The sequence below is a fragment of the Mustelus asterias genome, chromosome 13 (genome assembly GCF_964213995.1).
Source record: "Mustelus asterias chromosome 13, sMusAst1.hap1.1, whole genome shotgun sequence".
Taxonomy (NCBI): Eukaryota; Metazoa; Chordata; class Chondrichthyes; order Carcharhiniformes; family Triakidae; genus Mustelus; species Mustelus asterias.
In genome coordinates, this window is record NC_135813.1 from 107332463 (window position 1) to 107347482 (window position 15020).

General features: G+C 39.0%; 1 protein-coding gene across 7 annotated transcripts in view; it reads right to left on the minus strand.

Annotated features, from left to right (window-relative positions):
• Positions 1-15020, minus strand: part of LOC144502998 (calcium/calmodulin-dependent protein kinase kinase 2-like) — a 100723-nt gene that overhangs the window by 23325 nt on the left and 62378 nt on the right. For all 7 annotated transcript variants that reach the window (XM_078227474.1, XM_078227472.1, XM_078227469.1 and 4 more), the window contains 8 exons: positions 11168-11189; positions 9854-9942; positions 8949-9148; positions 7802-7855; positions 7220-7293; positions 6873-6960; positions 1986-2114; positions 927-1027 (listed from right to left, as the gene is read on the minus strand). In XM_078227474.1, the coding sequence (XP_078083600.1) occupies positions 927-1027; positions 1986-2114; positions 6873-6960; positions 7220-7293; positions 7802-7855; positions 8949-9148; positions 9854-9942; positions 11168-11189 (757 nt within the window). The remainder of the gene's footprint in view (positions 1-926; positions 1028-1985; positions 2115-6872; positions 6961-7219; positions 7294-7801; positions 7856-8948; positions 9149-9853; positions 9943-11167; positions 11190-15020) is intronic.

The window sequence follows — 15020 nt, forward strand, 5'->3', positions numbered from 1 at the left end:
GAAATAATACTTTTCACTGTATAATATATGTGACAATAATAAATCAAATCAAAAATAACCTAATCAAATTAGTAAGAAAAACAGAACTGATGGAAGATAATTGGCCTGAAACATTAGCTTTGTTTCTCTCCCCACTAACGCTGCCAGACCCGAATATATTTTTTTTTCTCAGATTTCCAGCATCCACAGAGTTTTGTTTCCCATCAAATTAGCTTTGTGTTTCAAGTTTCATTATTTTCAAAGCTATGAACTCTACCAAAAGTGTTTCCACTTTGCGACCACATCCACTGTCTTTTATTTGATGTGCTTGGAATTGCATTTTAAAACACCATACTGTAAAACAACTTAAGCAACCATGAAGCAGTAAAGTTTGAAGACCAATTACGGAATGCCTGGTTCCATCCAACTTGCCACACAAAATTTATGACAAATTGAAAAGCTTCACTTGGATTAGTACAATTTGTAAGTCTATAGGGTCTCTTGTAAACAGCATATATCAAGTTTATCTTGTTAAGAATTGCTGAATTATCACATCAAAAGGTTGACCAATAATCTGGGATTTACTTGCCCAGAGTACAATTTCAGCCTCTCATGTACAATTTATCAGCCAAGAGCAAATAGGAAAGTAATAAATGCTGGTCTTGTCAGCAAGGCTCACAGTCTGTGGAAAACAAATACAACACTGCATTTTTATTTTTTTTAAAGTTTGCTTTCTTTAAAGTACTGAAGTTTAAAAACATTGTGTAAATCAAAATTAAAAAAACAATTTTGTTAAAAGGAAATTAAACAAGACTTTTATTTATCACCATAGAATTGTAAAATGCGTACCTTAAAAGCATCTTAATGTTTCTGAAGATGTAAATCCTTGCAAAGCTCAAGAAACTGGAACTTAAAACACCGATGGAAAAATATAGTTATCTACTTACACAAGGAGGTTTCCTGATGCAGACAAAGATCGCTCCTCTCGCCTACTTCCCTCAAAAGGATTTCCAAAGGAACGTTTTCGAAGCATTGTTTTAACAAGAATCTGGCAAGAAAACATCAATTTTATAATATTTTCATAAAAGTTGCATTCAAGGACAAATGAATGAAAACTTCCCTCTTATACAGTTCAGCTCCCGTTATTACATAAGAGTCAATTTACTTTGACAATGATGTTTGCAGTTCTGTTGACTAATAGTAATAATCATATGTGAATAAAGTTACCAGAAAAAAAGTTTAAATTTAATATAATGTGGAGAAGTAGTGATCTATCAATCCAATTAGGAAAATTTTCATCATATAATTGTGGAAATTAAGTCCTGTTTGAATCAACTATTGAATGTACTGAATGCAAGATAGAAAGAGACATGCTACATCATTAAACGACAAAAATAAGAGTGACAGATTTTTAAATTTCTTCAATGAAATTGTGCTACCACTCATGAACAAAGATGGCAGGAAGAATAGCTTTTTTCTGTGCATGTAATATTGACTTATTGACATGAATTAACTAGTGTCATTCGGGATTTTGGGAGTGCTTATGAAGTTTTTATTTGGTCCATGTTTGGAATTGAGGTCAATTTTGAAGATTTACTGAGCAAAATCTCATGAGTGGCAATGAATATGACAGCTACTTTTTGACACCTTCCAGACTCTGCTTTAGCAGCAGACACTGAAGTGAACATTTCCTTCAGGCTCATTCCAGTACTTACTCAGCTGCACATATGGCACCAGAAACACAAGGAAATAGCAAGTGACTATAACATAAGAGATATGAGAAATATTTGGTTGGCCCTCAACAAGTATATACAAATGTATAGTATATGGACTGCAGTGGTTCAAGAAGGCAGTTCACCATCACCTTCTCAATGGCAATAAGGGATGGGCAATAAATGCTGACCTAGTCAGCGAAACCCACATCCCGCGAATGAATTTTTAAAAAATTAATTGGACATGTAGCGGCTTATTTTCAGCAGCCTATTAAAATTAATATCGTCTCTTACGACTGTTGCCAGGCTTGGAATATGTTTGACCGAATTCTCAACCTCCTCTTCAGTAACTTCAACAAGTATACAATTCTCATCCTCTGTAGGAAGTGCTTCAGCACCATGCCGTGTCACCCATGGATGTATCTACAAGTTAAAAGAAACTGTGAAAGAATTGCCTTCAGCATAATTTTATATATTTACAATATTGCATTTTTAATAACTATGAAACATAGGTAGTAAATGACTACTTTGATACTTCTGTAATACATTGCAATGTACCCCTCCATTCCGGAATGACCAAGTCATTTCAGGATTTTGGAATATTTTGGATCATACATGATGTTAGAATTCTTTACCGAGAAACACCTCGGGTATAAATATTTACCTGAAACATAAAATGGTAGTAAAACATTTTAAAACCGTAAGAAGGAGATACATGATCTGAACTGAGATCATGCTTCTAAATTTGTTACAGCCCTCGAGCAGTCAAGTGGCGAGTACTGGGTTGATCAAGTTCGCGCAAAGATTTTCTGGATAACTAGTGTTTTGAGCAACAGATTTCTGGACTGGAGAGGTTACAGTTTATATGGAATTAGGAACAGTTTAGCTCTTTGCAATTGTATAAATAATTTTTCATTTTGGAAATTTCCTATGAAACAATGGGGTAAGTTAAACCCCCAAAGGCAGGTTGGCTGAAAAGTTAAAATTTTAAAAATTAAATCCCGGCTCCAACTTGCCTCAACTCTTGTCCTTCTGGTTTTAGTGGAAGTGGAATGATGTGTATGCCTCCATTTTTTACAAGCTTTTTACTTTTAACTAATATTGTTTAGGTTTCTTGGACCTTGGGAAACCCAACCAGCAAAAAGAGGCAAGGAGAAGGGCTGGATCCATGAAGTAACTACCTTGACAGAACTACTGTGGGCCAGTAAAAATAGGAATGCTTTACAGGCCTAACATATTTACCTGATCCACTTCCCCTGACCATCATTTGATCCCCTACCTACAAGGAAACTACACTCAACCATCACAGGAAATCTCCCCCTCCCATCCCAAAAGTTTAATTGCTCCGCTTCCTAACCTGCTCTTCATTTGGGTGCTTCCTTATGCAGCAGGCAGTCAGCCTGTTGATCAGCATTATTCTACAAAGGTCAGGGCCAACATTAGCAACAACTTGCAAGAACACAAATGCTTATTATCAAAACCATGGCAATCAGTTATATTGAAGGGCAAGGCTGGCAGAAGTAGGGAACCCTGGATGACTCGGGATATTGAGGCCCTGGTTAGGAAGAAGAAAGAGGCACATGACATGCATAGACAGCTGGGATCAAGTGAATCCCTTGAAGCGTATAGGGGGTGTAGGAGTAGAGTTAAGAGGACGGCAAAAAGGGGACACGAGATTGTTTTGGCAGATACGGCAAAGGAGAATCCAAAGAGCTTCTACAAATACATAAAGGGCAAAAGAGTAACAAGGGAGAGAGTAGGGCTTCTTAAGGATCAACAAGGTCATCTATGTGCAGATCCACAAGAGATGGGTGAAATCCTAAATGAATATTTCTCATCAGTATTTACTGTTGAGAAAAGCATGGATTTTAGGGAACTTGGGGAAATAAACAGTGATGTCTTGAGGAGAGTACATATTACAGAGGTGGTGGTGCTGGAAGTCCTATAGCGCATCAAGGCAGAGAAATCCCCAGGAACTGATGAAGTGTATCCCAGGACATTGTGGGAAGCTAGGGAGGAAATTGCGGGTCCCCTAGCCGAGATATTTGAATCATCGATAGTCACAGGTGAGGTGCCTGAAGATTGGAGTGTGGCAAATGTTGTGTCTTTGTTTAAAAAGGGCTGCAGGGAAAAGCCTGGGAACTACAGGCCAGTGAGCCTCACATCTGTGGTGGGTAAGTTGGTGGAAGGTATTTTGAGAGACAGGACCTACAGGCATTTAGGTATGCAAGGACTGATTAGTGACAGTCAGCATGGCTTTGTGAGTGGAAAATCATGTCTCACAAATTTGAGTTTTTTAAGGGGGTAACCAAGAAGCTAGATAAGTTGATGTTGTCTACATGGACTTTAGCAAGACCTTTGACAAGGTACTGCATGGTAGGATGTTGCATAAGGTTACATCTCACGGGATGCAGGGTGAGGTAGCTAAATGGATACAAAATTGGCTTCTTGACAGAAGCCAGAGGGTGTTGTAGAGAGTTGTTTTTCAAACTGGAGGCCTGTGACCAGCAGTGCGCCTCAGGGATCAGTGTGAGGTCCACTGCTATTTGTCGTTTATATTAATGATTTGGATGAGAATATAGGAGGCATGGTTAGTAAGTTTGCAGATGACACCAAGATTGGTGGCATAGTGGACAGTGAAGAAAGTTATCTCCAATTGCAACGGGATCTTGGTCAATTGGACCAGTGGGCTGACGAATGGCAGATAGAGTTTAATTTAGACAAATGCAAGGTGATACATTTTGGTAGATTGAACCAGGGCAGGACTTACTCAGTTAATGGTAGGGCGTTGGGGAGAGTTACAGAACAAAGAGACCTAGGGGTACATGTTCATAGCTCCTTGAAAGTGGAGTCACAGGTGGACAGAGTGGTGAAGGCGACATTCGGCATGCGTGGTTTCATAGAATCATAGAAACCCTACAGTGCAGAAAGAGGCCATTTGGCCCATCGAGTCTGCACCGGCCACAATCCCACCCAGGCCCTATCCCCATATCCCCACATATTTACCTGCTAATCCCTCTAACCTATGCATCCCGGGACACTAAGGGGCAATTTAGCGTGGCCAATTAACCTAACCTGCACACTTTGGACTTTCATTGAAACTTTCAATGAAACCTGCACTTTCATCAGTCAGAACATTGAATACAGGAGTTGGGACGTCTTGTTGAAGTTGTACAAGACATTGGTAAGGCCACACTTGGAATACTGTGTGCAATTCTGGTCACCCTATTATAGGAAGGATATTATTAAACTAGAAAGAGTGCAAAAAAGATTTACTAGGATGCTACCGGGACTTGATGGATTGAGTTATGAGAGGCTGGATAGACTGGGACCTTTTTCTCGGGAGAGTAGGAGGCTGAGGGGTGATCTTACAGAGGTCTATAAAATAATGAGGGGCACAGATCAGCTCGTCAATATCTTTTCCCAAAGGTAGGGGAGTCTAAAACTAGCGGGCAGAGGTTTAAGGTGAAAGGGGAGAGATACAAAAGTGTCCAGAAGGGCAAGTTTTTAACACAGAGAGTGGTGAGTGTTTGGAACAAGCTGCCAGAGGTAGTAGTAGAGGCGGGTACAATTTTGTCTTTTAAAAAGCATTCAGTTACATAGGTACGATGGGTATAGAGGGATATGGGCCAAATGCGGGCAATTGGGACTAGCTTAGGAGTTTTATAAAAAAAGGGCTCATGGACAAGTTGGACCGAAGGGCCTGTTTCCATGCTGTAAACCTCTATGACTCTAAGGACAGCAACTAAATTCTTGCCTGTGTATTTCAGAAAATGTGCTTACATAAATTTTACACAACTGACCATTCACTTACAAGGAAGAAAACTGCTTGTATTAGGAGCACTGTCTTTAACTTTTACCTTTATCTTGCAGTTTCGTAAACCTTTGGTCATTGGGCAAAAGAATCAGCCAGTTTGATTTGGGGAGGTAGTTTGCAAAAAAGTGAGGTATTTACTAATGGCAGTAAAACAGAAAGGCAACACTCAAGATAGCACTTAGCAAGAAGGTCTGAGACACAATATGTCTGAGGGAGGGGCAATAAAATAACCAAAAGGTTTAGCTGTCTAAATTCTTCAGTCCTGAAATTGTCAAACTAAGATGCTGGCATTCATTAAACAAGACAATTTTCAGAAACAATATTCTTTCACCAAGAAATGGGTAGCATTTTTTCCTTTATTTTTCCATAAATGTGGATGCTTTGGTTGCCCGTTCTTAATTCCTCTTTGAACTGAATGGCTTGCTAGAACATTTCAGAGGGCATTTTATGGGCAGGCGGTGGCATAGTGGTATTGTCACTGGACTAGCAAACCAGAGACTCAGGTATGATCATCAAGGCAGATGATGAAATTTGAATTCAATAAAGAAAATCTGGAATTAAAAGTCTAATGGTGACTATGAAATCATTGTTGATTTTCTAAAAACCCATCTAGTTCACTAATGTCCTTCAGGGAAGGAAATCTTACCTTGGCCTACATGTGACTCCAGACCCACAGCAATGTGGTTAACTCTTAAATGCCCTCTGAAATGGCTAAGCAAACCACTCAGTTCAAGGGCAATTAGGGATGGGCAATAAATGCTGGCCCAGCCAGCAACACCCATATCCCCTGAATGAATAAAAAGGCAACCACAGTGCTGTAGGTCTGGAGTCACATGTAGGCCAGACCAGATTATTGTTATGGTCACCATTACTGAAGCTAGCTTTATATTCCCGATAAATTAATTTAATTTAAATTCCATCATATGCTATGATGAGATTTGATCCCATGTCCCAGAGCATTAGTCTGGGTTTCTAGTTTACGAGTCTACTGATATTACAATATCACCACTGTCTCCTCATGTTGCATGTGTTTGCATCATAAAGCACAAAAACATATCCTCAACTGCAATTACAAAATTATAATCTTGCCCTTTTCCCCTTATCTAATGGACTTGCATCTTCCTACACACCAAACCACCCCTCCCACTCCCAACAACACCTCCACTTGAATATTGCCATTCATACTGGGATAGATGTTTTGGTACACTGAATAAAAACTAAACATCTTGCAGTTCAGAGAAACAAGGAAACCAACAAATTTAATGACTTTTTCACATTTTATATTTGAATTGCTATGTTTGTGTAAGGTACAAAAATGCCAGCAATGTTGGAATGATTGCAGATGTAACATATCTTTGTCTTACCTTGATCTGTGAAACTGTAATTCTGGTTTCCGGGTTTTTATCTAACATTTTAAAAATGAGATCCTTCAGCTCTTCAGAGAGGTCTGGCCTAGCTCGTAAAATTAATAACAGATATTGAAATATATTCAGCTAAAAGGTGTCAATGTTCCCCACATTAAATTATCCCATTCCCTCATCCCATCCCATCCCATGAAGAGTCTGTAAAGCAGAATCGTTGAATGAGATTACAAGGTCTGATCAAGAGAGAAATAATAAAATTCACACACAAACTAAATTAAGAAAAAAAACAAACACACTGAAGCAGACCAAAATTGAAACAAGTAGGTATAAATAGACAAACTACTCACTGCTCAGGAAATTCCACTGGCTGATTCTTAATTTTGTTATGCAGACTTAATATCTGATCATCCATGAAGGGACACTATCAAAAATAAAGCTTGGTCAGTTTTTTATATCCTTCGCCAAGATTTTACAAGCTGCAAATGTAGATATGTCAGATAATCAAGTATAATAGATAAACACAAAATTATTCCAGACAACTTCAAATAGTAAAGACATATATAACAAATGAATATGACTGTGTGCTTTAATGTTTAAAGGCATTACTAAAACAAAAGGTAATGACATTATGCACCAGTAACACAATTTCTACATTAAATGATGCAGCATAGATTTTTTAATCACCAAAAGAGAAAATGCTGGAAAATCTCAGCAGGCCTGGCAGCATCTGTAAGGAGAGAAAAGAGCTGATGTTGGGTCCAAATGACCCTTTGTCAAAGCTTTGACAGAGGGTCATCTGGACTTGAAACATCAGCTCTTTTCTCTCCTTACAGATGCTGCTAGGCCTGCTGAGATTTTCCAGCATTTCTCTTTTAGTTTCAGATTCTAGCATCCGCAGTAATTCGCTTTCATAAATATTTTATACTTACATGCCCCAAAACGAAACAGTATAACGTAACACCCATTGCCCAGACATCCAAAGCCTAATCACAGGAATCATAATTAATTTCCAAAATGAAACAAATATCATTGTTACAAAACCAGAAAATGCTGGAAAATCTTAACCGTTCTGGCAGCATTTGTGGAGAGAGAATAAAGCCAACGTTTTGAATCAGGATGACCCTGGAGAGGGTCAGAGCTGGAGACAAGGAAAATCAGCCAAGATTTATACTATGAGAGTAGTGGTGGTGGTGGCGAGGAGGGCTGTAATTGAGAGGATTAAGATTCCTATCAATTACAGCCCCCCAACCCCCATCACCCTCATAGTATAAATCTTGTCCGATTTTCCTTGTCTTCTGACAAAGGGTCATCTTGATTCAAAATGTTGGCTTTATTCTCTCTCCAAAGATGCTGTCAGACCTGCTGAAATTTTCCAGCATTTTCTGGTTTTGTTTCAGATTCCAGCATCTACAGTATTTTGCTTTTATCAATCTGTTACAAACATACAAATCTGAAACACTATGTCCCAATCATGAATAAATGGTAGAAGAACAGCTTGAAAAAACACTCATGTAAAAAGCAAACAATACTTATTGACATTTCAGGGATCAGAGTAAGATCTAAAATTATTTGATCAGTGGGGAGATTTCCACAAAAGCAAACTGATTCCAACTTCATGCCCTTTTTTTTGCCCTTACAGTGAATCCTGTTATCTTGCTGATTTGTCTTCATGGCCATTAATCTATCCCAAAAAGTTAAGACTCGCACAAAATACTAGGTTTTCAATTTCTGCTAAACAGTAATTGGCATAATTTTTTTGACCCACTATGGGAACTTGTGGTTTTAATTTTAATTTAAAACATTTTTCAACCGAAAATAATCATCAAATGAAGGACTTTTGCATTGAAATAGACTGGACACAAATTGCAATTAGGGCTTAAAAAAGGACAGATAAAATATGCACACTTTCCACTAAAATAGGCTGAACTTCAAGACTCAAACTCAGTTCTAACATCAAATGCAACAGAAAAACATGATTTTTGAACGGGCAATTGTAGTAATTAAGAATCACAGATAACAGTACCTTGTGGGTTAATGAATAGTTCTGCCACAGATAAAATGAACTTTTTTGTTTACCTTGCCATGAAAGTTCTTCCTGGTTTCTGAAATGGTCTCTGGAGCCATGAACGCAGGTGTGCCTACACTGCTGGTCAGAAGAGCATCAGTTCCCTCAAACTGATTGCTAACCCCAAAGTCAGCTATTTTGATATGTCCATCTTCTCCAGCCAAGAGATTGGAAGGTTTAATGTCACGATGAATAATCTTTTGATAGTGCACTGCATACAGAACATTTCTTGTTAAAATCTATTTTGATCTTTTCAATGTGGTAGATATCAAGCAGCACCAGCGCACAGGACAGAAGGGATTGGGTTAACACTCCATTTCAAATACCAAGCACCAATCTGTTCTATAACAAAAACAACTTGTACTAATATATAACATTGTCAAACTAATTAACCACCTCAAAATGTCCTGCAAAAGCAAAAATAACTGGACACTACACTCAGATTTTTCTTTGTCAACAATAGAAGTACCATCATCATAGCCAAGAAGCAGTAAAACTCAGTTATAGTAGGGTTGTTCTGATCATATTACACTGTATCATTGTATGAAATTATTATATAAAAACACTATTATTTAAAGGTGTTAACGACTGATCTGATGGGAATTTCTGATTGTAATTCCCGACAATGAGTTTTCATTCTCATTCAGGCTGTATTTGAAATGTCATGCACTATCCCAAAGGGAGGGATAGTTAACATGAATTACACTTATGCATCTTTCAAAATGCAGCGACAGAACAATATAAGCAAAGATAAGGAGCAGTCCACCCACTTATTTGCCAGGGATTGTGTATGGCGTAGTAAAACAAGGCAAAGGGAAAAGAAAATAGATAGCTAACACTATGTCAACATCATTTCAACCAAAAATTCTTATTTTCCTGTTCACTACCACACAAAAGGAACACATCCTACACTTACGGAATTCAATTCCCATTATCAAGTCTTGAAAGTAGAATCGTGCTTGCTCTTCTGTCAAGGGTTTGTCAGTTGGAACCTCCATCACAGGGCTGAAATAACATAGAATCAATTGGAAACAAGCTGATGCAGCTAAAGTCCTTTGGAATTCTAATGTTCCACAACAATACATAATCTTCAAGTTTTACTAGAAATGGAGACATGATACATTTTTGATTCGTGCAATGTTACGAGGAGGGGCGAAGCATTAGTCACTTATCCATATGGAGAAAATGTGGGGAAGGAAATCAGAAATAACCAGGGTCATTTCAAATTCTTCACAAATGGTCGAAGAGCCACACTGACTATGATGTTAAGTTTCAAGATATATTACTGCATATATATTTTCACCAATAACAAAATTATATTTTCAATACAATTAAAGGAACAAAAAAAACTATACTACTAGTGCTAATGCTTTCAACATGACCAACATTTAGCCATATATATGGTGAGAGGAGATTTAATAGTGGTGTTCAAAATCTGTACAGGAGATAGGGAGAGGCTCTTCCATTGGTGGAAGGATAGAGGCCCAGATCAAAAGCACCAAAGGTTACATGGCAAGATAACTTTTACATAGTGAGTGGTTAGGATTCGGAATGCATTGTGGGTGGGGAAGATTCAACTGTGACTTTTGAAAGGAATTGGTTAAACACCTGAGAGAAAAAACGTTTCAGGTTTACAGGAAAAGAGGTCAATGGGACTAACCGAATTGCTCTGCAGAGAGCATACACTTGATGGACCAAATGGCCTGCTTCTATGCTGTAATCATTATATGCATTTCCATGTGCAATGAGATCTTATATTAAAGGCTATGCATTTTCCTGAAATGGAAAGTGATTCAAATTGAAGGACGTATCAGCATAAGCCACTCTACACAACCATGGGGCTGCAGGCCCATGAGGAACACTAGCTGAAATCTGACAACATACCCATAGTGCATGGCAGCATGGTGAGTACAGTGGTTTGCACTGTTGCCTCACAGCGGTTCAATTCTGGCCTTGGGTTACAGTCTGTATGCGTTTCCTCCAGGTTCTCTGCTTTCTTCCCACAGTCCAAAGATGTGCAGATTAGGAGGATTCGCCATAATAATTGCATGGGGTTACAGGGATAGGGCAGAGGGATGGGTCAGGGTAAGATGGTCTTTCGGAGGGTTGGTGCAGTCTTAATGGGTGAAATGGACTCCTTCTGCACTGTAGTGATTCTATGATTCTTGGTTGGATAATCAAGCAGAGAAATCTAAAAGATGTTTAATAAAGAGAAAAAGAGAATACTTGCCCTTGTTTCACAAGTTCAAAAACTGAAAAAGAAAAATATAATTACAATAGGTTTCGAGGGAATATAACGGTATAAATGTAACATCCATTGCCCAGACATCTAATCAGAGAAATCATAATCATGTTCAAAATTGAAACGAATATCAATACATTACAAACCCGAACCCAAAATCTGAAACTCCATGTCACAATCATGAATAAATGGTCGAAGAACAGCTTGAAAAAGCACTCCATGTAAAAAAAGCAAACAATACTTGTGCCCAGGAAGGGCACAAGACTGATTTAAATATTTAAGTCTTCATTTTATTATTAGCGAGCCTGGGATGGAATCGTCTGGGCTCAATTGCCTTAACGGGATTGCTGGTGGAGGTGCTCACCTTACCTGAACGGGGGCAGCGATCGGCCGGGATGGGGAATTGGGGAGAATGTCACATTCCCAGTGCACAAATTGTGTACACTTTACATAGTGCATTGGGAGATCATGTGCATCCGCAATGGTGCCCTTCAGCAGTCACCAGCCAGCTTCCCAGTGTGAATAGACACCGTCCACTCCCCCTACTGGCACGAAGCACACTTTACCTCATTTTCTTCTCGCAACACCAGGTTAAAGTTCAACAGGTTTATTTGGAATCACGAGCTTTTGGAGCGCTGCTCCTTCATCAGGTGAGTGGTAGATTCACAAACATATGTAGGCAAAGATACAATTGCAAGGTAACTACAGATAGGAATGTGAAGAATGGTTGGAATGCGAGTCCTTCCAGGTAATCTTTGGGTAAGCGTTCTCCAAGTCAGCCTTCAAGACACACAATGTAGAATCGCTGAGCAGCAACGTGAGGACAACCTCAACCAGGATCTTGGGTTCATGTCACACTACTTGTACCCCCCACCATACTGCCTGCGTTTGCAAAATTCTACTAACTGTCCTGGCTTGAGTCAATTCACACCTGTTTAACCTGTGATCATCCCTCTCTCCACGCTAACTGTTTGTACCTGTAAAGACTTGCATTCCAAACATTCTTCACATTCCAATCTGTATTATCTTGCAATTGTGTCTTTGTCTATATATGCCGTGTTTGTGAACCTACCACCACTCATCTGATGAAGGAGCAGAGTTCCGAAAGCTCGTGATTCCAAATAAACCTGTTGGTCTTTAACCTGGTGTTGTGAGACTTCCTACTGTGCCCACCCCAGTCCAACACCAGAATCTCCACCTCATCTTTTTCTCTAAGTGGCATAAGATTTGAATTTTTCTCTCACGGAAAATTGGGCATGATTCACTCCCATTTTCATGCTTGCTTGGCACTTAGAATGTTTTTGATAAGATAGTCCCCATGAACAACATCATCCTTTTATCAACAAAATATGCTGCAATCTCTACTGCCCAGTTTGATCCATGGCTTGTGTCCACCATACAAAATCCTCCAAAAATTATGTGGGAAATATTGTGATGCCACTCAGGTCATTTTCATGGCATTTAATTACTCTTGCCTATTTTAAGGGGGAAGTTTCTGCTCATCCTGGGGATGACTCAGCGTACATCAGGGTGAAGACCCAATGCTTCCCCGGCTCCTTTCCCTTTCCCTATTGTCTAAGAGACTGGTGCATCCTAGCTAGCATAATTGGCATGGAATAGATTTATAATTAAATTATTTAATTAAATTGGCACACTCAAAAAGCCTATTAAAACTTTCACACAAATATATATATACACATACATATAGTAAAATCTAAAACAGCATATGCTTTTGTGCCCAGATTAAATCCTTTACTAATTCCTATTTATCATTTTGCTCAGGTTATTAGAATATTTCTAATTTAGTATTGCTGATAGAGAGAGATCTGGTCAAAGCTTTTTGTCTTGCACTGATGAGGGCAGATTCACAAGAATATCAAATCTCAAAGGGAACAACTGCATGAGAAAAGGCTGTTGACCTATTGGCAAGTGGACAATGATTGGTAGAGGTGTTGCCCTGGAGAATGCACCAGTTAACTGCCAAACTTTTGTTTAAACTCAAACTAGACAAGGTTTTAGGTTTTTTAATGTAAAAATGTTTTTATTAGTGTCTCAAGTAGGCTTACATTAACGCTGTTTTGAAGTTACTGCGAACATCCCCTAGTGGCTACACTCCGGCACCTGTTCAGGAACACTGAGGGAGAATTTAGCGTGGCCAGTGCACCTAACCAGCACATCTTTTGGACTGAGGGGGGAAACTGGAGCACCTGGAGGAAACCCACACAGACACGGTGAGAACATGCAGATTTCGCACAGACATTGACCCAAGCTCGGAATTGAACCCGGTTCCCTGGTGCTGTGAGGCAGCAGTGTGTGCCACCATGCTGCCAATCAATTTTGATTGGGCAATTCAATTCCAAGGGGAATGGTTGCCCCCAAAACTTCTGCTTAGTTGAAAAAGGCACAATATATGGATATAATCTGTTTGCAAAGGATAGGCCCCTTCATATGAATGTATGAAACATCCAGCACACATAAGTGAATGACACTTTGAGCCTGATGGATAAATGTTAAAATGTTTGTTAATGCAATTCTTAGCACAGGCAGGATCGGGTGTTTTCCAATCGCAGAATCATATTCAATATTGGGCACTATGTTCTGAATTTTAAAAGCACGGGCTGGTTGAGTATGGTCTGTACTTTACCTATTGTGAAGGGCCATTTAATATCATCCACAAATCATTGGGACACATGGTCTACATAGTGGAAACTGGCACTGAAATTCATATTCTACGTTACTCATTTGTGCAGTAGGCAGCACATCTTTGTGGCTTGATGGCAACATTCTGATAGCGAAGAATACCACTCATGTTGCTACTGCATAGTAGCAGTTCGAAAAGGTTAATTTCACCTGTTGCTCAAAGTTTTGAGCACCTTACCCTTTTAGGTTAAGCTGAGGTAGACTGGACACTTTTTAAATTCTGCCCAATATCAAACTTGGGGTGGGTTGATTATTAATTGTGGGCCAGGTTATCTGACTGGCAAGATGCAACAATATATTCACACCTGTAAACAATGACCAGGGCCACTATGGGGACAGTAGATAGACTATGGTCTCCAAGCGCCAGAAATATGTTAAGAATGCTTTGTAAACAGTTATACTTTAAACTGTCAATTTAATTCCAACAAAGAATAAAGTTGAGGCCTGGAAGATACCAATTAGCATTTCTATTTAGAAACTGTACAAGGTCCATGAGCTTCATGTTATCATAGAGTTGGGCTTCGGGAAGGGAAAAGTCCATTCTAATAAAGTCTTGGCATTAAGCACCGACTGAATTCATGCTTGTAGTATGAAATGTACTTTATCCAATCCCAAATCCCAACTAGAAGATGGATGCATTAATTAGAGAAATGCTCTTAAACTACTGAAACCGCTCTATTGAAACCTCTCAGAAGAGATTATTTTAGTTGTTCACGTCTGTTTTACATAATCACAAAATAAAGTGTACCACAGGAAGATTTGAGGGAAGAAAGCACACAGTTCATGAATTAACTTTGTTGAAATTGTTACAAGATATCTTTGGAGAAAATGATGCCAACTTATCATTGTTCATATACTAAAAATCACAAGCTGACATTAAATTCTAAAATGTAGTAATAAATAGCTCAAGCTATAGTGTATTTAGTGTATTTAAAAAGTGCCGATGGTAGTCATGATGTGGAGATGCCGGCGTTGGACTGGTGTAAACACAGTAAGAGCTTTAACAACACCAGGTTAAAGTCCAACAGGTTTATTTGGTAGCAAACGCCATTAGCTTTCGGACTCCATCTGATGAAGGGGCAGCGCTCCGAAAGCTAATGGCATTTGCTACCAAATAAACCTGTTGGACTTTAACCTGGTG